Source organism: Tamandua tetradactyla, chromosome 2, assembly GCF_023851605.1.
Source record: "Tamandua tetradactyla isolate mTamTet1 chromosome 2, mTamTet1.pri, whole genome shotgun sequence".
NCBI classification, from domain to species: Eukaryota; Metazoa; Chordata; class Mammalia; order Pilosa; family Myrmecophagidae; genus Tamandua; species Tamandua tetradactyla.
The window spans coordinates 13,481,926-13,508,572 of record NC_135328.1 but is presented as its reverse complement, the minus strand read 5'-3'; the positions used below and the strand labels follow the sequence as shown (position 1 = coordinate 13,508,572).

The 26,647-nt window shown below is 61.5% G+C and overlaps 1 protein-coding gene across 6 annotated transcripts in view; it reads right to left on the bottom strand.

Moving 5' to 3' along the window:
* The window catches only part of RXRA (retinoid X receptor alpha), a 96,814-nt gene that overhangs the window by 51,602 nt on the left and 18,565 nt on the right, over positions 1–26,647 (bottom strand). Inside the window, exon 1 of one of the 6 annotated variants that reach the window (XM_077139605.1) lies at positions 6,828–9,655. The exons of 3 other annotated variants lie outside the window; for them this stretch is intronic. In XM_077139605.1, coding sequence (XP_076995720.1) covers positions 6,828–6,963 — 136 coding nt within the window. In that variant the 5' untranslated portion in view covers positions 6,964–9,655. Of the gene's footprint in view, positions 1–1,945; positions 3,941–6,822; positions 9,656–26,647 lie in introns of those variants that run through there. 2 more of the 6 variants (XM_077139646.1, XM_077139638.1) reach the window with 2 other exon arrangements.

Genomic DNA, 26,647 nt, shown 5'->3' with positions numbered 1-26,647 from the left:
GTCCCCACAGTCCAGGCCCCCGGGCTCTGGCCTTTGCCCAGTGCCTCTGCGGAGACGCCTACCTCCTAGGAGGCACTTGGCCCAGCAAGTATCTGTATGTCTGCTCTGGACGTACGGACAACTGAGTGAGCTCAGACCAGTGTCTTCCTGTCTAGGGTCTCTGTCTCCTTAAGGGGGAAGGCGGGTCCTGTCCACCTCCAGGAATGAGGGGAGGCCACCTGGGGACAAGGGAGGGGAGCACATGGCCCTGCCATTGCCAGGGGAGGTGGGTGGGAAGCACGCCCGATGGATGCAGCCATGCCGTGCATGCTGAGAAAATGCTGGAAGGATGTCAGAGCCACAGACCGTTGGGGAGAGCCATGGCCACAGGCTCACGGCCCTGCCTCCTCTCCGCCACCCGTCAACATCGGTCTGTCTCTCTCTGCTCAGACCCTCGGCAATGGGGCAGTCGTCCTACTCACTGTCCCGTAGGGGTGTACCTCAGAACCCCCAAAGCAGCCCTGACCACCGGCCCGATACTGGCCTCCCGCACCTAGGAAGCAAGGGACACCCATCTCAGGCTCCCCTCCCAGGAGGATTGGGGTCCAGGACCCTGGGCACCGTGGGCACTGCCCAGCCCCATCTGGGATCCTCCCCCAGTGTTGTCACCCACCAGCCCCAACCAGGCCTTTCATCCACCTGCCCGCCAGCCTGGCAGGAGGTCAGTAGGCCAGAGAGTGTGCTCACAGCCTGTATGTTGACTGACTGACAGACAGCAGCACCAGCACATGGAGCTCCACTGCCAACCCCCATCTCCGTTTCAGCCAGAAGGGAAGGCAAGGCTGAGGGGACCCTGCTACAGCCAAGGGCGTGGCTAGGGACCAGAAGGCTGCTATCTCTGCAGGAAGAGCTTGCCTCAGCCACCCCCGGACCCCAAGTCTCCACCCTCAGCTGTGGGAATCACCTTCCTTGGCACATGCAACATCCAGCTACCTCCCAGAGTGGCCAGGCACAGTGGCCACTCACACACAAGTCAGAGGCTCCCATCCCAGACCCGACCACGGGACTCCGAGCCGGTAACTGAGCCTGGCATTGCGGGCTGAGTGCTGTCCCCAAAGGATCAGCTCGAGTGCTGACTTCCAGACACGCAGATGTGACCATATTTGGAACAGGGTCTTTGAAGATGTGATTGGTTACAATGAGGCCAAACGGCGCTTTGGGGGTGCGGGAGTAGGACTCCTGATCCAATACGACAGGTGTCCTCCTAAGAAGAGGGAGAGCCGGTTGCACACTCGGACACGAAGAAGGTCACATGGCAGTGCAGAGATCCCAGTGCCCAGTGACTGTCTCTAAGCCAAGGACAACCGGAGCCTCCAGATGCTAGAAGCCATGGGAAGAACCCTCCCTTCCGGGCTCGGAAAAGCAGACCCAGTGACTCCTCGGTTATGGACCTCTGGCCTCCAGAACCCAGAGGGAATAAGTTCTTGTGGTTTGTGGCACTTGTTATGGACCCCGGGACACTCAGATAACTGGAGTTACATGCTGGAGCTACATGTCCCCAGGCCAGCTGGGGAGGTGGCAAGAACCCAGGCTCAGCCTCTGCGCCTTGGCATGGTCACCTTCCAGTCACATGCCACCCCTGACCCCAGCCCGGACAGCACATGGGGCGCCACGGAGCAGGGCCTGACTCACAAGCACATCACTTCCCTCCAGCACCCCTAGCACTTGGCCCCTTCCACCTTCCGTAGACGGGCGCACTACCTGTCCCCACCCACCCCGCAACGTCGCAGGCTGACCCTGCCACACTGCGGTCCTGGGCTGTGGGAGAAGGCTCCCAGAGGCGGCTCCAGCCCATGGAGAACTTGCCTCTTTCCCGCGGCACCAGGAGCAAGCCAAGAACCTGGCCTGAGCTCATCTGGTGTGGCCTGGCACCCCCGGGACCCCTCCCAGGAGCCCAAGGCCTCACCTGTACTCCCTGCCCTCTCCGGCCTTGCTCAGAACGGAGGGAGCTGCCAGCTTCACGCTGCACCTGTCCCCAGTGCCCGAGCACAGTCTGCATGGAACCTGCTCAGCCTGTGCCAGTCCGCAGGCCACGCCTCCGGGAAGACGGCACAGTGGACGGAGGCTCCTGGCCATTGCAGGCCGTCCCCACACACCTGGCATGGGCTGGCACTGAGCCCACTCTGCAGAGGCTTCCCGCTCGCCCCTCAGGGGTCCGCATCCCACGTCACCTCACCCAGCACCCCTCCCCGGACCTGATGGGGCAGGAGCTGCTCTTGACATCAGGACAGAGCAACAGATTAAAATGCACAAGACAAAAGAAGGGGTGAAAGCAGATGACAGGATAAACACTAAAATCTGGGCAATTGGGGTGTTCCTCGCTCCCCTCAAATCCAGTTCAGGGTGGCAGTGGTCACAGGACCTGGACTCCGGACCCCACTCCAGCCCGTCTCCACCCATCAGGGGCAGCAGCCTGCCTAGGCTATGGCATGTCCAACAAGGGCGTGGAGGGAGGGGGCCGGGCCCCAGGGGAGTGGACACAAGGCACCCCTGGGAAACTGCTAATGCAGAGCATACCCCGGCCCGGATAGAGCAGTGTGCTCAAGGCAGACAGCCAGGAGGGGGGTGCTCACAGGCACTGAGACACGGGCGGCGCGGCACTGCTCCCCACTACATCCGCGGCCACGGCCCCAGCCCAGCCCTGCAGCAGCCCAAGAACTCCGTCCCCCTGGTGCCTCAGGAGAGAGAAAACCAGCCCTAGGGAGAACCGACAGCAGTTACCTGGGTGGCTGCCCACGGGTGGAGCCTGGTGACATATGGGTCCCCTCTACAGGACACGTGTTCAAACCTCAGCTGTACGTGTGCAAGTTATCAAGTTATGCCTCCCAATGGGGGAATGGGGGGTGCATTCTGATCAGGGGCCAGCCCCACTGCAGGTGCTTGGGATTCGGGGGAACCCCCGACCACTGGGTCTCACCCTGAGGGGCCCTGGAATGAGCAACGGGGTAGGCTGGGCCTGGACCAGGCAGAACCCTGACCCAGGAGGACCTCCACCCCAGCAGGACCCCACTCCAACAGGTCTGAGCCCTGCTGGCGTCCATGGATGGGCCACCTGACCCCCAAGTCTTATTACTTGTCTGTCACCCATCGACTGTGCGGGCAGCACACGGTGGCACAGCTAGGGTGGCCGGATGGGCCCGTCAGTGGCTGGGGGTGCCTGTGGAGAGCAATACCATTCTACCTTCCCCAAGAGGCCCTCGGAGGTCCTGCCTACAGGGATGAGCAAGACGGGGGTCCCCACTCCCCAGAGCCAGACCCTCGCTGGGTCCAGCCCCAGGTGGGCTGTCTCAGGGTGCGTAAGGAAGCACAGGGCGAAGGGGTAGGACACGGATGCAGTCACTTGCTCCCAGCCAGAAGACATGCTGTCCGAGAAGCCAGCCCAGCCACAGGGAAGCGAATGCATCCTGTATCCCCAGTGCAACCCCTCCCTCAGACAGGACCCTGCACCTATGCAGTCCTGTGCCCAGCTCCTAAGCCCCCAGGTTCCTCACTCTTCTGAGATGCCAGGGCTTCTAAGGATGGGGAAGGGCGTGTGCCAACATTCCAGCTTCCCCCTGCAAACGCCAACCCAGGAGAGCAACTAGCAGTTTCCAATTGCTTTGTAGTGTATGTACCTTATTCGGGGTCCTTTCAAAGACCATATGCATTACATTCTTCATGGAAGTGAGAAGGGAGGCTCAGAGACACAGGCACCAGCTTGCCCAATGCCACATGGCCAGTCCCCGGCCAGCCAGAGATGAGCCCAAGGCTGCCTGACCACGAAGTGCACCAGGGAGGGAGGCAGGAGGAGAGGAAGGAGAGGAGGAAAATGGAGGACAGGAGGAAGGAGGGAGAAGGGAGGAAGCGAGGGAGGGAGGACGGAGGAGGGAGGAGGAGGCAGGGGAGGTGCAGTACCAGGGAGGGGCCGCCAGGCCAGGTGCTTCTGGCCAGAGCAGGAGCTGTAGGCTGAGGCACCAGGCACCGGTGGGAACCTCCACCCCCACCAGGGGGGCGATGACTTCCAGGACAGAGGCAGTACGGATGGACAGACACTTGGACACAGACAGAGCATCACACGAGGCAGGCGCACATACACTCCCACCCACCCTGCTGAGTACCCAGAAACCCCTAGGACCCCCGACCCTGCCCCAGGCCAGGGCAGACGCAGGGACAAAACAGGAGCTGGGACTGGTGGCACCCACCCAGGCCCCAGGGCTCCAAGAACTGTCCCCTCCCTGGGGGGGTGGGAGAAGGTCTCCCCCTGCTCCCCAAACAGGAGGTCAGGCACGGGGTCAATCCCCACCCCTTCCATTCGCGAGTGGGAGGGGGCTCAACTTTGCCAGAAACTGAAAATCTGTGCTCCAGTTTGGTTTAAAATGATAAGAGAGACCATCATCTATAGGCGGGGGTGCGGCCAGGGGCCGCAAGATGCCGGCGGTGCAGGTGGGGGCCGGGGCTGCTTGGAATCTTCTGTCTGGCTTGGGTATCACGGTTGTGGGGTGCTGCTGTGTACTATTAGCTTTGGGGGGCGTTTCACAGACATCAGCATCTTCCCGATTAGCCACTTAGACCAACTCCCCCACCCAAAATGCCCTTCAGGCCAGACACAGGTTCCGAGTTCCTCTAGCAGTCTGAATTCTACTAAAAGGCACCACCTGCCCACTGCCCCTCAGGCCTACCCCGGTGCAGCCTGGAAGCAGCCTCAGGCCTGAAAGCCTCCAGGGCGACCCTGCCAGCCCTGCGCCCACCCGCCCAGAGGGAAACAGGGGCTAGCCTTCACGCCAGCCCCTCTCATGCAAAAGCCAGGCCCGTCCAGACCCTGGGCTGACCCAGGGATGAACCAGGGCCAGTTCTGGACCAGGGCCTGCCTGGAACGCTGCACCTGCTGCCCCTTCCTGCAGCGACCCCCAGCAGGCCCACCCGGAACTCCAAAAAGGGCCAGGGGCCACCTCGGGGACCAGGCCAGATGCAGGCCAGGCAGCGAAGTGCACTCAGGGCTCCTGGGATACTGAAGGCAAGATTTCCAGGACACCCGGGAAGCAAAATTCCTGGGAATACGGGAGATAAGATTCCTGGGACCCACCAGACAGCAAGGCCAGCAGCCACCACCCACCCTGGTCTATTCCTGAAGCACGGTCCCTCCTCCACTCACACCCCTCTGTGGTGCCCCGGCCCTGCCCACTCTCTGCCTCTGCCTTGGGAACTGGGTCATTTCCAAGAACACACTAGGCACTCTCGCCTCTAGCCTTGGACATGCCCTTCCTTTGGCCTCCAACTCCCCCACCCTCCTCCTGGCCGCTCATTCCAACTCAGTCCTCCAGGCTCCATTTAGACAACACCTCCTCCAAGAAGCCTTCCTTGATCCTCCCAGCCAGGTAGGGGCCTCTTCCTACCTAGCCAAAGGCTCCTGAGGGCAGGCTCATAGTGACATCCCCGGTGTTCAGTCCAGAGCCTAGCACATAGCAGGTGCCAAATAAAGACCTAGTGAAGAGAGGATGGGGTAGGGGGAGGAACGCCAGGAATGGGCCAGGACAAGGCTGCAGGACTGACACACCCTTAGGAAGCAGCTGAGCGAGCACCGGTTTGTAACAGGGCCCAAGTAGTCACCCAGGCACTGACATGCTGTGTAGCCTTGAGCAGGTGTAACGGCCTCTCTGAGCCTTTATTTCCTCTTCTGCAGAAGAAGGAAGTGGCTGTGAGGCAGAAGACTGATTCAAATGCCTCACAGCTGCGGCCTTGCCGTGCAACCCGGGTACCCACTTCCCTGCCCTAAGCTCATTGCCCCCGGCAGCTCAAGAAGCTCCGGACCATATTCTTAGTGTCCACGGAAACAGCTACACTTCCTTGGAACTCAACATACTGAGATGAGGGAGGGGCCACGAAGGAAGGAGGAAGAGACCCCCCCAGATGCTCCTCTTGGAACTGGGGGCCCCAGAGCCCTGGTGCTTGGCCGGCCCACCCTGAGTGAGCGGCCCTCAATCACTGCAAAGGGCCAGCCGGCTCTTTGGACAAGTGGACAAGTGGCCATGGCACCAGCCCTCCTCGGCCACCGGGCAGGCGGGTGCCAGTTCCGGCTGCCCAGCTCGGGGCTGGGCGGGGCCGGAGCGGCTGACTCAGCCTCGTGGGCTCGCGGCATCCTCACTCTGAAAGGAGACAGTGCTCACAGCTCCCAGAGGCTGTGAGGATCGACCGAGACCACAGATGGCCACACTGCACACACGGCCGGCACAGAGACGCTGGGTAAGAGGACGCCTGCTCCCCCCACGCCCCCTGGACCGGGAACAGGCAGTCTGCAGGTTGGGCCCTGCCCAGGGCACACCCAGTCGCGGGTCGGCAGCGGTCTCTTCTAAGAACGCAAGGGGCCCACCCCCCAGTAGGGCAGGAGGAGGAGGCGCTCTCCAGGGGCACCATGGAGGAGGGCTTCCTGGAGGAGGCACCATATACCTCCCTCCGGGTATAACACCATGGGCTCCAGTGTCTGGCAAGACATGGGAAGAGGCCTGCAGACACCTTCAACACGCGGGCAGTTGTCCAGCTGTGGCCCAGGGCCCCAGCCCATTGCCACCTCCTGACTGAGAAGCATGAAGACCAAGGGATGCCACCTCTTTTGGGAGAGGGGCTCACAGATGCCCCTGTGCAGGCGGCACAGGCCACGGTTCTTGGCACAGCACATGCTCAATCAAGTAGAGCTACCCTGGTCAGCACCATCCTTACCACGACTGCCATCCTAGCCCAGGCTAAACTTGCCACAGACCACAGGCTAGAACCCACGTCTCCTCCCACCCTGCCCCCGGCAGTCTGTACCTTACCAGAGCGCCACATCCACCTCCCCAGGCCAGGTCTCCCGGCGACCACCTCTCTGTGCTGCCCCCAGCTCTGCGGCGCCTTGCTGTGCGGCCCAGGCCAAGCCCCTTGCCCTCTCTGGGCACCTACTTCCTCCTCCATAAGAGACGGCCCGGGGCCCCTCCCCTGCTGACAGGCGACAGGCAGACGCCACAGCTGGGTGAGGTCTGACCACAAGGGTTCGTAGAATCCCAGGCCCCGCCTGGCAGGGCATCGGGCTGGGGTCGGGTCGGCTCCTGCGCCCCTCCCCAGCCTCCCGCACTGCCCCTTTGCCGACAGAGCAGGATTTCAGAACTGTCAACCATCTCCATGCCCAGCCCACAAAGGCCCCTAAGGGATCAGAGAGGCTGGGAGACAGGCTTAGGTCACAGAGCACAGAACAGCAGACAGAATCCACCCTGAGTGCATAACGCTCCACTGTGTCCTCTCTTCCCATGTCCGAGACAGAATTCAGAGAGTAGGACTGCACTGTCCAGCAGTAGACCCTGCCTGTCAGCCGTGTGTCCCCAGGCTGGTCACTCAGTCTCTCTGCACCTCCATCTCCTCCCCTGAACAGCAGACCCAAGAACACCCACCCAGGTTAGGGGAGGGCCCCAGTGTATCCCCTAGAGCCACTATCTGGAACAAGGGACCACAACTGTACTTCACCCCCACAGCAGCCACTCTCCCTGCCCACTCACAGGCCAGGCCCACTGCAGCCAAAGGGACAGAGATGCTCACTGGGGCTGCCCGAGGCTCCCCAGGTCCCACCTCAAGAAGGGTGGCCAGCCCAGCAAAGGGCCTATAGGTCCAGTTCAGGGCAGCCAAGGTCAGACCCCAGGCTGGCCCTCAGACAGGGCAGGGTGCTGGGCACAGGGCCACTGCCCTTCCCATGTCAGCCAGACACCCCACCCACCTCTTCCCCTCTTCTCTTCCTCGTGGGAGGAGAAAAAGAGGACAGAAACACCTGCGTTCAAATCCCGCCCCTCCACTCCAAGGCAAGCAACTGAGCCTCAGTCTCCCCCACTGTCAAATGGGGACGTTATAAGATGACATGGACCCGGAGTGATGTCACCTTGCCAAACGTCATGCCCTCCGCCTGTGTGCTCAGCAGCCGTGAGGGAGGGGTGACCTCCTCTCACTCACCCGATGAGGAAACGGAGTCCCAGGGAGGGAAGTGGGTGCCTGGACCCCACGAGGGCCGCCTGACACCCGGTCCTGTGACCGGAAGACAGGATGTTGGGAAACCTGCGAGCTCTTATTTCAACACCATGGGCTGCGTCAGGGACCGGTTTTGACATGCAGCAGCTCCTGGGAAAGGGCCACTGCCACCTCCCCTGCCAGCTGCCATGGGAAGGGTGAGGCTGGCCCTGGTATGGCACCTCCCAGCTCCCTGCTGCCCACGGCTCGGGGATGGACCCCCGTCCTTGAGGATGGGCACAGGCGAGGGCAGGTTCCTCACAGGTACAAAGGCAGCACCCAGAGTCCATCTGCAATACCAGGGCTGGGCCTACCAGCCAAGGGAGCCTGGGAGCCAGGGTGAGCAGCAGCCATGAACCAGGCGTGAGAGTCCTGCATGGGAAGTTCTGCAAGGAGCCCACGCCTCCATGTCAGCACGTGGGACAGGAACGAGGCGGCAAGGCCTGGGTCACCTCGCTGTCCCCAGCCACCTGGTCAGGCAGGAAGGCGCAGTCTTGACCACAGCACAGAGGCAGCCAGCAGGCCCAGGGGCTGCTCCAGGGCTCTGGAACTCTGTCTCCATTTGTCTGTCTGTCTTTACTTCTGCCTGACTGTCTCACACACATGTGTGCAGGCATGAAAATGTTCACACACCCATGTGTACCTGTCGAATGCAGGACGACACCACCGGCTTCTTAGTGAAAGCAGGACAGCCAGCTCCTCGGAGCCCTCTGCCACCTGAGCCCCACAGGTCCCCAAAGTGGGGACAGCAAGAAGGATATTCTCACTGCAGCCTGGCTGCCCTTCTTCCATTAGACCAGTACCTTTCCCTGGGCACCTGGCTAAGTTCTCCCACAGCTCAGCCAGGCACCAGCAGAGCCCTGATGGCACAGGGTGGACTCTGCCAGCAGGGAAAGCTACTCCAAGGGGATGGGGCTCAGAGACCCCCAAGCTGTTTACCGAGTGCCCTTTCGTGGGAATGAGCACCACGGGCCCTTTAGAGTGACAATGAAGTGATGATGGGGCTGCAGGTCCCTCACCAGCTTGGGGGAGATGGAGGGAAAAACAGCCTAAAGGTACGTGCTGCAGCCCCAGGACCGCTAGGCTTCAGTTGGGGACGCCTGTCCCCTGCTCCCGCGCCTACTGCAGCCAGGTTCCCAGCGGCCACAGGAGCCCAAGGCCTATCTGCAGCCTGGTGTCCCGGCCGAGCAGGTGGCACCAGAGAGGAAGGCACAGCTTCACCATGAGCCCAGCAGTGTTTGTCTGATGGCCGGTCACGTGGGGTAGGCAGGGACGTCCCAGGGCTGGAATGTCCAGAAGGCCACACTAACAAGTGTCATCAGCCGAATGAGGCCGTTCCTGCAGGGTCAGCACAAAGGCCTGGGAACCAGCTCTGGCTGCCCAGAATGGGCTGGATGGGGCCAGGAGCTGAGGCAGGTAAGGGAGGGGAGCCAGAGAGTGGATGTGGGTCCCCCATTCGTGTCTCCCACTGGAGGGACATGTGGGCACCAGGAATATGCGTGGGCCGGCTGTAGCTAGAAGGTGGCAGGCTTCAAAGGCCCCTCAAGGACAAGCCCCTAGAAGCCCCATGGGGGAGGGGTGTGCCCCTCCCCCTCCGCCACCAGGGTCTGCCCCTTCCCCAGACCTCTCACCCTTCCCCCAGCACGTTCAACCCTACCAGCTCCCCCCAGCCTACCCGCCCCTCCCCAGCCTCAAGCCCCACCCTGCTGGCCACAGGCCTGGCCTCCACAAACTCACTGGGGATGGAGCCGAGGGCAGGAGTGGCTGCGGGGGGTGTGCTGGGGAGGAGGCGGCTTCCGCTCCCCCAGGAGCCCGCCACTGCCGGCCCTCTGCCGCTGACACGGTGTTAACGCTTTCCAGATGGGGCCGCGAGGACAGAAGCAGCTCTGCGCCCTGCTGAGGAAGCTGGAAGGGGCTGAGATAGCCTGGAATTCCTGAGCCCATGCCAAGGCCCAGTGGACCTGGACCCAAGAGGGGGGGCCACGGCAGAGAGGAAAATGAGCCCTTCCCCCTGGAGGCCATGAGCACACCCCCCGGGGAGGCCACCCACCCAGCCAGTGGCTGTGCAGAGACGCCTCCCAGGCCCAGCCTCTCCTCCATGGCGCCAGCACAGCTGCAAGCACACCACCCCAAGGCCCTGCCACCCAGGGGGCTCCCAAGGGGGTCCTGGGAGCATCTCCCACAGCTGGGCCTGGCATGAGCCATGCCTAACAATGTCAACAGTATCCCCCAAAAGGGGTGGGGTGCAGATGGGCCATGGACACCCCCATGGTCCACGAAGGTTCTGGCAAAGCAGAATCTCCTAGAGCTCACTTCCCCAGGCAGCCCTCTCCAGCCAGGACGCCCTAGGTCAGGTTCAACCCAGGATAGAGGGGGGAAGGGGCATGAGAGTGGAGAGGGGGATGTCGGGTATTTCTTCCAGCTGATACGTCTCCTCGCCCCTGCAGGGAGTGTCTAATGACACCCCTTGACCTGCCTGGCCCAGCCCAGCCCCTCACAGCGTCCCCTGGTGAGGGCTCTACGGCCTGCAAGGGACAGCAAATTGGTCTCAAATGGGCCCTTCTCATGATGGCTGAGGGTGGCCCGGTGGCCCCAGTCCACACACCCGACCTGATCACTGGCTCCCATGCACAGTGCACTGGGGGGCCACCGAGGGGAAGGGGGTCTCGGCCGGCCCAGCCACGGCCCATGGGCCAGCCAAGGCCGCAAGAACACTCGGCCTTCCCCCAGGATGTGTCCTGCAAGCAGGTGGGTCTGCCAACTCCACCAGCCAAGGCAGGGGTCTGCTCTGTCCCTACACCCCACACCCAGACCCCAAATGTCTCCCTGGCCTGGGCTCCGACAGAGGGTACAGAGGGGACCTGGAGAGCATTCGGCCCAGGCGCAGCAGACTATGGGGGTGGGACCGCATCAGGTGCTCTCTGGAGGCCCCTGGTCAGTCCACCTTCTCAGTCCCCAGCGCTGCCCACGTTCGCCACCGAAGATTCCATTCTCTACCTTGGGAGATGCCCCCAGACGCGGGAGGCCTGCCCCTTCCTGGCTGGGGCAGTGTCCTCAAATGTATCAGGGAAGGTGGGTGGAAGAAGAGGCAGAGATTCAGGGTCCTGATGGAGGATGCTCAAAGGCTGGGACCCCAAGCCAGGGCCGGGGAGGCCCACCCAGCCTTGGACATCTCACCCCACACTCCTTCCTCCCACAACCCAACGTTGAGGCCCAGGTGTTCCCTGGCAGCTGCATGCCAGCATGGGGCAGGGTTGGACAAAGCTAGCCCCTCAAATTGTCTTCCCTAAACTCCCACTGTGCCATGGCTGCCACCCTCTGCCTGGCACAACCCAGCCTGAGCTGACCTACCTCTGTCCACAGCTACAGCACTTTCCACTTCAGGTGCCAGGACCAGGCAGCAGACCTGAGAGTCCAGAGGGGCTCCAGGCATTGGGGGAGGGGGTCCCACCAAAACCCTGACCTGACCTGTCCGAGCCATGCCCAGGAATGGTTGCCAGGCCACCTGCACAGCTGGGTGCCCAGGAAAGGGCTATTTCCGTTACCACCTTTTGAGGTGCTGACCCTATACCCCTCCTCAGGCCTGTCGGCTGGTCCATCCCAGCATGTGGGCACAGAGGTAGTGCTCCCTGAAGAGGCAGTGCTCCCTGAAGAGGCAGTGCTCCCTGAAGTGGCAGCAGCCCTGCGTCCACCTGACCACCACCCAAAAGCCCCAACTGTGAACACACACCTTGCCTTCCCATCGCTTCTGGACCATCTCCTTTAACGCCTGAACTTCACAGTCAGAGCAATTTTGACCTCAACAGTTCAAGTGAGATGCCTTAATTCACCTTCAGATTTAGGGAACAGAAAGAAACTGAGTGTTGGTGATCTGTGGCTCCAACAAAACCCCCTGCTCCCTTGAGGTAGGAGCCATTCTCCTCGAGGGTTGTTTTTCTTTTTCTAGCTGTAAAGTGCTCAGAGAAGCCTCTTATGTTTTCCAAATGGCTAAAACGGCGAGAGACACAAAACGTCGGGCGCCCCTGCCCTCAGACAGCACACAGGTGCCAACCCAACGTCCTCAGCGCTCACAGAAAAGCCTGCCTAGCACCCCTGCGGTGGGCTGCAAGTGCTACCCTGCTGCCTGTGGCATGAGGGCACCCCTGGACGCAGGTGGCTCAGGAAACCCCCTGAGTCCCTGACCACAGAGAAGGGCTCCCAGACCCTGGGTTGCGGGGGGGGGAAATGGGGCTCACCCCAGGGTGCTGACAGCCACTGGATGGGTCTGGGACCAGACGGGGATCCCCACTCTACATCAGCCCCCCTCCCCCATGGCCCTGCCACCCTCAGGCTTGGGTGCCCTCCCTCCAGCCACAGGCACAGCATTGGGCCCAGGACCACCCCCTCCCAGCCCAGGTGGAGGCTCCCAAGGACTCAGCCCTGCCCGGGGCAGCCCACATGCCCAGGGACCCCAAGACATGGACATTCCGGCCAACAGTCCTCTCTTAGCAGTCCCTATCCCCGATTTATCCTCCACCTAGGGAAGGGCCCATGGCCCACTCAATCCCACCCAGGGAGGAGGCGAATCACTGCAGTGCTGGCACTCACCTCTAGGGCACTGGACATAGAGCCAGTGCCACCAGCGTGGACCCACCCCGACCCATGATGCCACACCTTCAGAAAGGTAAACTGAGGCCCTGGGTGCAAACAGGGCTCACCCAGGACCTCAGAGCTGGGCACGATAAGCTGGGGTCCAACTGCAGGACATCTGCCAACACCACTGGGCGGAGGAGCCCGCAAGGCTCTGGCCACGGGGAAAGCCAGGCCCGTGACACATGGGGGTGGCTGCAGGGAAGGGACAGCTGCTCCCTCTCCAACCACAAGCAACATCTGCAGCCCACAGGGGCTCAGGCGGCCGGCCCTCCAAAGTGACGCACATGGGCCCAGCTCTGAGACCCCGGCCCGGCACAGGGCAGAGTTATCGCTGGGGCTCAGTTGGCCTCCTCTACGGTAAAACGGGCACCTCTCGGCAAGCAGAGACCATCCAATACACAGAAAACCCCAGCCCGCAGCCAGCATGAGCACTTGCTAATTATCCTGTACACCGTGCTTGCCTGGATCTGAACCCCCTCCCCAGTTGAGGGAGTCCCTCCCCAGCCCACCCAGATCACATCCCAAACCCCCTTCCAGAGCCAAGCCTTCTTTTCCAACAGGCCCCAGGGGGAACCCAGCAGGAGGGCCCAGGGGCCAGGCAGTGTGCTCCTGGAGACTTCAGGACAGGTAGGGTCAGACCACGCTGGGCGGGGTTCAGGGGGCAGGTAGCCTGGCATTGGGGAAGGGATACCTGCTGCCACCTCACCCATGCCTGGCTCCAGACCCCTTGCTCTCCTGGCTCCCAGCCCCAGATGATTCCTGGGCTTTGGGGATTTAGAGTAGAACCTGGGAGAGGGGCTCTTTCTCAGACAAGTTCCAGAGAATGCAATCCAGCCCTCCCACTTGGGGTCAGCCACCTCCCTGGGATGCAGGGCTGCCCACCCCTGCTCCTAGCCCCCTCAACCCCTGACACACAGTGCCTGCTCATGCAGTAATTAATTAGCTCAAGATTGCCAGGGAACAGCACTGAGCTCCGGCACCTGGGAGCCCAGGGCAGCCCCCTCCGAGACACCCAGCCGTCTTGGCCAGGCCTCCCATAGTGGGTCCATCAGACAGACAGTCAGGAGAAGGAGCCCCTGCTCAAATGCAGGTGCTGCTCTGGGCCTCAGTTTCCCCAGCTGTACTGTGAGATGAGTGGCTTTTGAATTCTACTCCAAAGTGCCCCTGGTTGCAGGCAGGGGATCCCCAACCCTCACCCCCAGCAGGACCACCTTGGCTCCCTCTCTTTACACATCACAGTCAAAGCTGCTTCCAGGTGTTCTGCCAGCCTCAGCTGTCCACACTGCAGCACTGGTCCCCAACTTCTCAGCTGCAGGTCTGGGTCTCTGGGGCCTTGCCTCAGACTTCTCCTGCGCCCATTCCACCTGGCACCTGCCCAGGAGGTTCTCAGTAACCGCTCCCTGAACTGAGGGGGGCCTCTACCAAAGAGTGTGCCAAGAAGTGGGAACGGGGAGGGGAGTTCAAGGTTCGATGGAAGACCCCCCCGGGGTATGAGTCTCTCAGTTGTTTCCAACTTGTCCTTTCCGAGTTGCCCATCTCTTCCTTTCCACTGGACTCTGGGGGAATTCTGGGACCCCAACATCTTTCCCCCTTCACAGAGAATGTTGTCTGCCTGCAGTCCCCACCCATCCACATGCACGGCCCACCTCCTACCTGCAAACATGCCTAAGACAGCTGCTCAGCCCCACTAGGCCCCAGCCCTGGCCCAGGCCTGCCCAGAGGATCTGCCTATCAGCCCTGCCCCATCCAGCTGACAACCGGGGAGGGGGAGACTGGGAGAGGGAAAGCAGTGGGTAGGGAGCAGCACTGGTCAACTATGGCAGCATCCAGACCAAAGGCTGGCGGGTTCCTTGAAACCAGCCCAATCAACACCTGCTCACAACACATCCATGCTCCCCATCAACCACAAGGTCACATGCAGACACCATACAGAACCTGCTGCCCAGGCCATCACAGACCAGACCAGTTTCAGTTCACGACTCCCATGCCCCATGCTGAACCCCAGAACTTCTCCAGAGGCATCCCATTCTCTCTCACCTCTGGGCCTTTGCACATGCTTTTCCTCCTTCTGTTCCCTTATCTAGAACCCACAGGCTGCTGCCTCTTCCAGGAAGCCTACCCTCCAGCTCCACTCTAGCCCTTTGGCCCTGGACTGCAGCTGCCCATTTCTTAACTTCTCACCCCCACTACAACCTGTGCCCTCAATGCCTCCTGCCTGAAAGGGGCTGGTGACAGTCTGCCTAGCCTTGGGCACAGCTCAGGATCATGCCCACCCCCTGGACAGGATGCCCAGCAGGGCCAGGCGGAATTCAGCGGCTCTACTCTGACCTGGGAGAGGTGCTGAGACTCCAGGATGGCCCAGAGGAGCCAGCCAGCGGGTAGGTGCGCAGGCAGTAAGGACCTGTTTGAGAAAGCCCACCTGGGGCCACACCTCACTGCAGCCCAGGGCCTCCTGCATCCAAGTCAGTCTGTGCACCCACACCCCATGGTGCCCAGCTCTTGGAAGGTCCTCTAACTCCTCTAGTTCCTCCCTGCTGTCACTTCTCCCTAGTCAGAGCAGCTACAAGCTGCTCCTTAGTCTCATCCACAGGGGAGTGGCAGGCAGTATGGGGGCCCTCCCTGCCATGAACCCTGCCCGGGTTTCTCCTCCTGGGAAGAGGGAAAGCCTGCTCCACCCAGTAGGAACCAAACCTGTTCGACTGCCCCAGACAGCTGGGCCCAGGCACATATCTGCCCATCAGCGTTTCACCAAAAGCCCAGGACCCAGGATTACAACAGGGCCCTGGAGATGCAGATAAGAAGGCCCCAGGGTGTGGGCTGGGCTGGCTTTGGGGGTGGATTTTTGTTTTGCTGGGTTGTTTTGCTTCCATCCTGGCTGTTCCTTCCATCAAGATACGCTGTCAAGCTGCCCACCTGCCCCGCTCGGGGGCCTGGAGGTTTCTTGGGGGTTGCTGGGGTTGGGAGGGCAGGGAAAAGGGAGCTGGGACCCCCTGAGTAGAGCTCCTTTACCCACCACTATAGAAGTGTGTGACATCCCCCCGACCCTGCCAAGCTTACCACCTCTCCTTCCAGGGGAGCCCATGAGAATGGCCACCCCCCCCCCACACACACACCAGTGGCCCAAGGGCACTACTCAGTCACTGAACAGTCCAATACGTGTACAGCCCGGGCCCGTGCACAGTGGGTGCTCAGAAAACCGGGTCATCACTGGCCTGTGGGGAGACACACCCTTGGGCAAGGCAGGAATGTTCTGTAAACTGGGCCGAGACACCCTCGTCCAGGGCTATGCAACTCTAGACATAACACAGACACCTCTCAGGGCCCCAGTGGACACACAATAGAGGCACTTCCAGATGTCATGGTTTCAGTGGGCACACAGTAGGGGCACTACTGGCCATGAGGGTCCCAACAGGCACACAGTAGGGCACTCCCAGACATCAGAGTCCCAGCAGGCAAATAGGGGCAATCCCAGCTGACAGAGTCCAGCAGCACACAGTAGGGGCACTCCCAGCCATCTGGGACCTGGCAGGTACACCATGATGCTCCCAGCTATCAGGAACCCAGTGGACAAGCAGTAAGACATTACCGGCTGGCCGGGCCTTGGTGGGCACACAATAGGGTCGCTACTGGCCGTCAAGGTCCCAGGGGGCACACAGTAGGGTGCTCCTGGCCAACAAAGCCCCAGCAGGCATATAGTAGAAGTACAGAAGGGGAGCTCCAGGCCTCCCTACGCCTGGCCATCTGGAATCTTAGACCCGTATGTCCTGATCTCTGCTGAGGCCAGGCGCGTGTCCCCAAAACCCACTGTCACATCCTGGATGTGTCCAAGTATGAGCTAGACAAGCATTTCCCACCTTTGCAAGGCCCTGCTTCCTCATTTTACTGGTAGGGAAACCAAGGATTGGATGGGTAAGTAACTTGTCCAGGGCCCCAAGCTGGGCTTCCCCTTCGCACAGTGAGGACCACCCACAGAAGGCCCAACACAGTTACTTCCCACTCCACGGGTCCAACCAGTCTAGTTCTGCAGGCTGCAGAGGTGGGAAGCTGGGCTTACGCGGGGCGCTTCCCAAGAAGACTTCCACCCCAGCCACTGAGGTGGAGGGAAAGGAACAAACACCAGCAGGGCTCACTCTTCCAGGTCATCAGGAGAAGTCAGCCTAGCCTTGGTCCCATAGCTGAGAGCCACGTCAGGGACCTGGCCCTGGACAAATGCCCCAGCCACAATTCCATCCACACTGCCTGCCCACAGGGGCCCAGCTGCGCCACCCTGCAGGTGGAAGCTGAGGCCCAGCAGCCATCCAGGAGACTGCCTCCCCACCCCAGGGCTTGTCCCACACCTGGGAACAAAAACAGGTTCACTTGGTAGCCAACCTCCTCAAAGCCCTAGCTTCCCTGGGACAACAGTGCCATGAAGCTTTCCAAAAAATGCAGACTCCAGGGCAGGGAAGAGCCGGGCCTAGGAGGAATTCCCCTGCTCAGGTGCAAGTTGCACAATGGGTAGGGCCCCTGCCTGCCTCGTGAGTGCCTGTTGCAAGCAACCCGTTGGGGTTCAGGCTGGAGAGCACTGAAGCAGGAGGCTGCGATCCTCCCCTCCCACAGAGGAGTCAGCTCCCCAGCCTATAGGTGCTCAGCTCGGCCCAGCTGGCAGGCTCCAAAGGCAGCTTCAGACACCTCCCTGTGGGCAGCCACTTACATTCCCCCTTGGGCTCCATGGCCCCCCGCAATTCTGGGTCTGTACCTTGCCCTGCTCCACCTGAGATGTGATACCCAAGTAAGAAAACCTTAACCAAAAATACCAGTTAGCAGAGTCCGGGCCCAAGGGAGCCCTACACACCAACCCTCGCACTCCTACCGAGCACAACACCTTAGGCTGCCCATGCTCTTCCCTGGCAGACATCACCAATGCACCCCAGGACTGCTCTCATCGATGGCCTCAGGATGCCACACTGCTGAGCTCCAGGCAGCCCCAGCCAACTGCTCAGAGCAAACCACATGGTGATTTTATGGAGGCAATGGCACTTGGTCTGAGTCCTTGCCCCACCCCAATTCTTTTTCCAGAGACCTGGTGGCCACCTGTCCATACTCAGGTAACACCAGTTACCTGGGCCCTACCCTCTGCAGCAGCATCTGATCCCATTTCCCCAGCACCTTGGGGACACTTTCCTCCATGCTCAGACCATTCTGCCCTCAGCATGGCTGGGGATGTGTCTGGAGCTGTCCCCAACTTCCACGGACACCCACAACAAGAGGTCATAACCTTGTGGGGAGAACCAGGTAGCTGGGCTCACCGAACAGGTGCATCCCATGCCTGCAAATGAGCCACATCCCGGATACACCAAAAGCAGAGCCACTGAGAGGGGGTCCCCTCCTCCTCCCTGCAGGCCTGGCGTCAACAGCGCCACGGGCACAGGTCTTCCTGCCCCATGCTGGGCAGAGCACCTAATGACCTCCCCACTTTCTGTCTGTGTCAAGGAGGGGACTGTGCAGGCCATGCTCGGGAAGGAGACTGTCCAGCCGAAGCAACGGGGACCCCACTGGCAGAAAGACCCTGCCAGTGAGGTCAATATGCCCCAGAAAGTGGGTGGGGAACTGCTGAGAATAAGGAAAGTCCATGGCTAGGCCAGGTGAAGGAAGATGAGCTGCACACACACAGGTGCAGTGTATGCACTCTTACACACCTGCACACGCACACACGTGCACCTGTACATGCTTGATTCCAGACAGGCATGTATACAAACTCATCTGGTGTGTGTGCATACACATTGACACGTGCACATATGCAAACATATACACATGCCCATACATGGGCACACTTGCAAATGCACACCTGGGCACACAAGATACCCCTTCACACACACACACGTGCACGTGCACATTTGCACAGACAAATGTGTACTCACATAGCACACACACACACACACACACTGTGTCCCACCTGAGATCCCATCTCACTCTTCCCACTCTGGCCTAAGGCTGCCCACAACCACTGGCCGGCTGGAGACAGTTAGGGATGTGGCCCGGCAGCCCTCTCAGTCCACTCCAGAAAGTAAACAAGGCTCCTCCCCAGTTCAGCCAGTTCAACTCAGGGTTTGCTCTTGTTTTGAAAGTAAAATCTCAGCTTTTCCTCACACCCCAGCCCCATTCGCTGGCACCCCTCCCCCACCCCAGCAGCTCCAGTACCCTCTTCCCCAGTTCCAAAGGGAGACGGCATTCCCACTCTCCAGGCACAGTAAGGACCTGGGCTGCTCGGCCTGCAGCCCTGAGCCACTGAGCGCTGCCACTGACGTCACAGTCCCCGCCCAGCCCACAGCCTCTGGTCCCTGGCCGAGGTGCTCCACTCCAGGACGTGGGGCACAAGTGTCCTCAGGGAGAAAAACAAAGACAGGAAAAAAACCAGCCCGGACTCACCTCTTCGGGCCCAGGGGCGTGGAAGAATCACAAACATCCCCATAGGTGCCCGGGGGCGCTTGGCTTGCATCCCCACTCACAGTAAGAGGCTCACGAGGGTTCGGCAGCCCCAAAGGGAATGGGGTCCCCAAGCAGGACCTCCCCCACCCCACGGCGGGGCCGTCAAGGCCCATGTGGATACTACTTGACCATGAGCTGACCCTGCTGTGCTCAAACTTCTTGCTACATAGAGCACCCCCAACTACCCAGGGGCAGGCACGAGGCCTTCCCTGGGAACCCAGCACCCGAGCGAGTCAGCCAGCGAGCTCCTCACTGTCTAAGCCAGGGGCAGCTCCAACCCCACCAAAGGGAAGCAGAGGGCTATGGCAGGGCAGGAGTGTGGTCAGGGGCCCGGATGCTCACCTTCCCTCCGTCTGCTGCTCTGGCCAGGGGCCACTTCTGTCTGCTGCTGGGCACGGGCGAGTGGGAGCAGGCAGGGCTGGGGGGCAGACGGGGGCCAGGTGGGGGCAGAGAGGCGGGGCTCACACATCCTTCTCCAGGGCCTGATGCACCGGGTCCCTGATGGTGATTCCTAGGCCCAACTGCACACACGCGCACACACACACACACACACTGCCATGTGCCCTTCTGAGGACCTCCTACTGCACCATCTGGGGCAGCTCTGTTCTCACAGAGCTCCCTGGTCCAGGCCCTCCCACCACCAGGGGCGCCCACACCTCTGACGCCCCTCTGCCCTGCCCCACCCCCTTGTCCCACCCCTCTGCCTCTCCCCACCCCTCTACCCCAATCTGCTCCTCTGAGGGTGCCCTGCCCCTCTGGCTCACCCTGCCTCTATGCCCCGCCCCACCCCCTTGCCCCACCCCTCTGGCTCACCCTGCCCCTATGCCCCACCCCACCCCCTTGCCCCACCCTTCTGGCTCACCCTGCCCCTATGCCCCACCCCACCCCCTTGCCCCACCCCTCTGACTTGCCTCTTGACTCACCCTCTGGGCTGCCCCGCCCCCCTGGCCAGCCCTACCCCTTTCCTGGCGCCAGTCCACCGGACCCCAGAGCCTCATTGCGGCCCCAGGCCGCCCCTTGGGGCACACGTGCGGGCCCACCTCTAGCCTCCAGAGGTCCCTCCCCCAACTGTGCCCAGCTGCCCAGCCCTGGGGTGGTGCCTCAGACATCACTGGGCCTTCCCACTTCCCCAGGTTCTCAGGGGTGGGGTCACTTGGGCAGCACAGCCACATGGAATCACAGCCTTACAAATGGGGAGAGTCTTGGTCAGTGAGAAGCCAGGCCTGCCCACCCTGCCACAGACACAGACACATGCGGACACACAGACACACACACAGGCCCTCCTCACCCAACCGAGACAGACAGAACCTCCCCGCCCCAACCCAGATATTCAGATACACACGTGACTCACCTCATCAGACACACACAAACCAGACCCTTCCAACAAACAAAGACAGGCTCACGCACACGCGTCTGCACACACGCATGTGCACATGTGCCCGCACACACAGGCCTGCACTCACACCCCACACGTGTCCTCTGCAAACCTCTGGGCTCCCGTACACCCACTCTGACCACTCCTACCTTGCGCCACCCACCTCTCATTTGGAGGGTGACAGATTCACCCCTGGCAGCTGATCAGTTATTATGTCTCAGTCTTAATTAAAGAAGGCCACACAACGGCATTTTACAGCAGTGTCATTTTCTAATTGACACTTCTCCATTATCAAGAAAAATACCTAAACTGGCCTGAAACGGAGCTGGCCACCCTCACTGGCCTCCCGGAGGAGCAGACGACAGTCAGCTTCAATTTTTAATCCGTTGATGAAATATTCACAGGCCAGGGAAGGGATTACATTTCCCGCAGTGTAGGATCCCTGCCCTCCCGCGGGGACTCCCCCAGCCAGGGAGACACTGCGGTTGGGTGACAATGTCAGGGCGTCTGAAAGAGCTCACCGCACGTGGCTGGGAGCTGGGACCAGCCTGGCCTTGGCCGCAGCCGTGCTTGCCCAGGGTCCTGGTGTCCCTCTCTGGGCCCTGTACCACATGGTGAGCCCGCTGCAGACCCCGGTCTCCTGGGGTGACCTCCCCCAGGACGCATTCCACAGAGGGGGTCTCTGTGTCCCCAGGCTCGGGCCTCCACCTCCGGCCACTCAGCAATGCCCAGCGGCTCCTCCCCACCAGGCCTGGGCCTCAACCCCGACACCCAGTCCCGAGGCCCCAGCTGCATTTTAACTTCTGTAGCAAGCCAAGTGCTCAGAGGGGTCAGGGCCCCGATACTAAGTTTCTCACAAACGGGGTGCAGGCCCCGTAAGCACTGCATGGAGGATGTCACAAGCCAAGTTCCCCCAGGCTGCCCGAGCCGGCCTCTGACCACCCTGGGTGCCGAGGCACAGGGGAACAGGGCCCGGGAGAGGGAGGGGCGCACCCAGAGGGACAAGAGGGGGCTGACAGTGGCGGCTGCCAGTACCTGCAGGGTGGTGGCCCCCACCGGGCTCGCGCCGGACACGTCAGGGGCCCCATCCATGGAACCGCTGCCTTGTGGTGCAGGGAGGACACAGGCCAGGACCTGGTAGAGTGGCGCTTACCCCCAGGCTGCGCACCCAGGTCGGCACTGAGCTCCACGGGCCCCTGGGCCGCCCACATGCAGCGGAGCATCACCCTGTCCCCCACACCCGACCCACCTCCCTCTCACCTCTGCCATGAACAGGGCACAAAGGCATCCCAGAGGATAGTGGAGGCCCAGGTGGGAGACTTCGGGTAGGCGGCCCCAGGGAGGCACGGGAACGAGGCTGGGGGGAGGGGGCGGCCACGACCCGGCCCTGAGAGGACTCCTCACCCAGCAGGGGCCTCGAGCTCCCCAAAGACACTCCAGGGGAGAGCAGGCTAAGGGGCATGGCCTGGGGCAGCCCGATCCTTCCCAAGCACTAGCCGGACACTGCTGGGCCTGCTGGGGGCGGGGGGGTTGGTGGCGGTGGTAGAAGAGACCAGAAAGGGGAGCAGGATACCCTCCATGGCCACAACATACTGTCTGATGTGGCCGCTGGTTCAAAGAGCCACCAGTCACGATGCAGGGCAGCCTCACAAAGGAAACCGAGGCTCGGAGGGCAAAGGGGCTGCCCCAAGCAGCCGGCAGGCCCGTGGGGGCCAGGGAGGGAGAGGCCCGGTGTGCTTGGATGTGCATGCTGCCCAGTTCGCTCCCCTCCCAGAGCCAGTCCCAAGGGCTCCCCGAGGCCGGGCCCCTTTCCCCACCCCCACCCATGCAGCCTCAGCCCAGCTCACGTGCCCCTGCCAGAGAGCATGACACTGTCCAGCGGCCTGGCCGCCCCTCAGGTCGTTTAATCACGGCGAGCCATCAGCACAACGGCTTCCGTGGTCGCTGGGTGGACGCACCCGCCTGGCCATCTGGCAGCCCGGTTCCCTGGGCCTGGGCCTGTGTGTGCTCACGAACGGCATGACGCACGGGTCCAGCCGACAAACTTCCAGGCCACGGGGAGGGGCCTCCCGGCACCAGCAGAGGCCAGAAGAGGAGGGCGTGCAGGGCAGGGCAGGCCGGGCATTGCTCTCCTCTGCACCCAGCCAGGGGCTCGCAGCCTGGATGCCCACACAGAGCCAAGTCAGGGTTCTAGGGCCTGATGGGCCCCTGGTGGGATGGCGGGCACAAGTGTGGGGGGGGAGCTCCCCCCTGAGGCAGCTGTCCCTGTCCTGCCAGCACTCACCTGCGGGCAGGGACCCAGCCCCACATGCTCCCTAAAGGTGACCAACTTTCAGGCTGAGCCCAGCAGCCAGCTCGCAGCAGACACCTGGTGGGGACAGCGACAGCTACAGCAGTGAATCCGAGCCACGGCCTGGGCACCTGCAGCGGCTTGCTGCCCCACCAGGCCTGCATCCCATCACATCACCAACAGTCATGCCCGCCTTGTGGGAAGGGCCAGCTGGACCCTCTGGAGCATTCCCAGTGCCAACCACAGACCTGGCCAGTTCCACTCCTGGAGCCGGGCAACACAACCTCTGGCCCCTCCAGCCCTCAGGTGGGCCCTATGTGGGCCTCTCCATGGCCCACCCACCCAGGAAAGTCTATCATGACTTGCCCCTACCCCATGAAGAGCATCAACTTCCAGGCTCAAAAGCCAGAGTCCCCTGAGCCCCTCCCCCAGGCCCACCCCCAGTCCTGCTGGCCATGGCTTTAACCGTGACCCAGATGCACCACTCCTCCATCCCATCGCCCCCACACCGTGGCCACTGCCACATGGCCTCCTGCCTTCACCCCGCCCCTTGGTCCACTCCTACTAGCACCTAAGGGTCTATTTCACACCAGAACCCAAGCCCATACTCCAGCCCAAACCCCTCCAAAGGCTCCCTATTCCTGCTAGGGTAGACCTGATGCCCATTGCCTCTGGCTGGGCCCAATGGCCCCTCATTGCCAGGAAGCTTCTCTGCTGACCCACCCACAGGCTGAGCCCCTGACCTCAGGGCCTTGGCACGTGCCATCCCCTCTGCCTGGAACGTTCTTCCTCCAGGCCTCTGCATGGCTGCCTCCTCCTCCTCAAGCTCTGCTAATGCACGCCCCCACGTATCCAGGGTCATCAGTAGTATCAACCCAGGGGGCCAGGCCATCCCAGCCCAGTGCCCAAGCTCCTCCGGAGGAGGGGGACACGTGCAGTCAGAGAGGAGGAGGCCGTGACCCCAGCCTGGCTGTAACGACCCCCCAAGGCTGCTTCCTGGGCAGACATCCCAACAATCCTCTGACTGCCCTCAGGCTCCAACCCCCAGTGGGCTGCAGGGGGACCCTGTCCTTTCCAGAGACCACCTCTTCAGTGAGTGGGGACCAGGCACTGTTGAGGAGGCAGAGACAAAGGTAGGTGACCACTCAGTGCCCATAATTCATCTGTCAACACCATGGCCAGGCGGCAAAGTCGGCCTCTGCCTGCCGAGATTTGCATTCTTATTAAATCACATAGGAAAGGAGACATAGGATCACTTCCCTCGGCTCTTTAACCCTTTCTCTGTCCCTTCTCCCTGCAGCCACCTAGGCCTTCCAGGTGAGTGCACTGCCCCAACACACCTGCCCTCCACTTGCACGGGGACTACCCCGTGGTCTGGGCCAACGTGTGCAGCCAGGAGACACTCTCCCCAGTGGCCTCAGGTCAGGTCCCAGTGACCCCTTGTAAAATGGGAACGGTCGCGTGCTGGGGGGAATGGGGGTGCATCTCAGCCTCTGACACCTCTCCCGCCAGAGATGAGTGTGGGGTAAGGGGGGCACTCCCCACAGGACAGCGCCCTTCCTTCACCCCTTCTTCAGGACTTCCAGCTTCAAACTCAGCTAGTTCCAAGTAGAAGGGAGCAGGGGGTGGGGACAGCATAAGAACCCTCAAAATGAGGGCCCTGACCCCCCCGGTCAAGCCCACTCCAGTACCGGGACACCCCATTCTCTGTCCACGTGCCCAGCACCCAACACGTTGCCCATATGACCACTCATGCTGGTGGCCTGAGGGACAGGCGGAGATACCCACAAATCAGCGGGCGGTGCTGGGTGGAAAACCTGCAGGCTGATGTGATGGTCAGTGAGGGCGCAGAGCAGGGGTACAGGTAGCCCCCTGGAAGGAGCATCCCAGTCGGGACTTAGGGAAGCAGCAGCTTCCTGGGAGGGACCTCCAGGTGGAGGACACAGCACGTGCAAAGGTCCTGAATGGGGACAGGCCCAGCCCAGTCTCTGTGTGGGAAGCATGCCATGAGCAAGGGGGCTGGGAGGTGTTGGAGAAGGGCCAGGTCTAGGGCTCAGACTTCACCCTAAGGCCCATGGCAGCATGGAAGGGACCCAAGAACACGATGGCATGATCAGGGAGAATGTTTTAGAATGAGGAATGATGGAGGGTCATGGAGGTCCCCAACGTCACAGCACTCTGGGCTGTCCCTGCAGTGCCCTAATCCCTGGAAGTCTTCCCACTTCCGCCCTCCCCATCTCTGGACAGGAGCCAAGTCTGCACTGTACCAGAGAAAGGGGTGCTCAGACACTGGACTTAAGACACCATGAAACGCAGTTTCCCAGGGAATCAGGGCACGGGGAAGCCCCTTTCCAGCAAGGCCGCTGAGGAGGGCTTCCTGGAGGCGGCATCTGGGTACAGCACACCAAGGCAGCAGCAGCACTGTAACTGTCCCACCCTGGGTTCCTCTTTGCTAGGAGCTGACCTAGATGTAGTCATGAATGAACCGGGGTGTGGCAACTGTAATTATTCTCCACTTTCTCTCGCTGCGCATTGTGCATTGACAGTGGGGGTGTGGGGGCACATAGCACAGTTCCTTCCAGCTCGGCCCACCACCACAGGAAAAGCCACTTTTAGCTCCGTGCTTCACAAATGCCTTCGGGGACCTAAGGAAGTGGCTGATGGCTGTGAGAGGAGGGAGGTGCGGGCTGCAGCGGGAACTGAAGCCAGGTGGCGGACAGAGGCCAGCCTGTGCCCAGGAGGCAACGTCACTGTCCATGGCCAGCCACGGGGTCTTTGCTTGTGATGGAGAATGCTGACGCTCACTCCAAACTCCTACCATCCCCCTGGCCCCCACCACTGTGGTCTCAGGGCAGGGTCCCACACGCCATGAGCCAAAGGTACACCCCTACCACCGACTGCCTGAGGGGCTGCGGAAATCCCACCAGGGATCTTGGGCTCGCCTCCAGCCTCCCTTCCAGCAACTACACTTAACCAGCCCCTGCATGGAGCCTGGAGACTGCCCCAGGCAGGAGCCAGGAGCCCTACAGGACAGATAAGAGGATTGAGGCTCAGAGAGCAGAAGCCCCCTGCCTAAACCCCACGCTTGGGTGGCAGTCTCCGGGCTGAATGATTTGGGCAGGGTAAGGGGTGTCCAAATCTGCAAGACTGGAAGAAGCTGGAAGCTCAGGGGGCAACGGAGTCACTCAGTTCACCTGTAGCTCACATGGCAGCCTTGGAATTCCCAGCCTCCAACTCGCTCCTGGGCTCCTCTGCCCAGCCCCAAGCCAGGCTGGCAGCCACAACAGGAGGCCCTGGAGGTAGACTCCACACTAGGCAGTTGCTGCCAGCACCCCTCCTCTCTGCTTCTCAATATTCATGTATCTGACTACAGGGGGCCCTGGGCCCAGAGCAAGAGCCCAGGCCTCAGAGCCCCGATCCCACCACCACCACCAGTGTGTGGGGAGAGGAAGCCCAGCAGTGGAGAAGTGTGGAAGGAGGCCTAACCTAGGGGAGCTTCTTGGAGGAGGCAGCATCTAGGTTGGCTGGTAGGGGGCAGCCTTGGGGGAGATCTCAAGGGGGAAGCAAGCCTGGCACTCCTGAGGATGCAGGGAGCCTAGTAGGGCCACGGCAGGAGTGTGGTAAGGGCCGGGCCGGGTCAGTAGTACAGGCACTGGGGAGCCATAGTGGGCTGGGGCGCAGGGAGGAGCAAGATCTGTCAGTGTAGCCCCAAGAGGCTGTGAGAAGGAAACTCAGGAGCCCAGAGCCCTTGCCCCCAGCCCCACCCCAACCTCTGTGCTCACAGGCCTGCTGGGGATCCCACTCCACTTCCTGCCTTCAAAAGAGAAATCAGGGCATGTGCA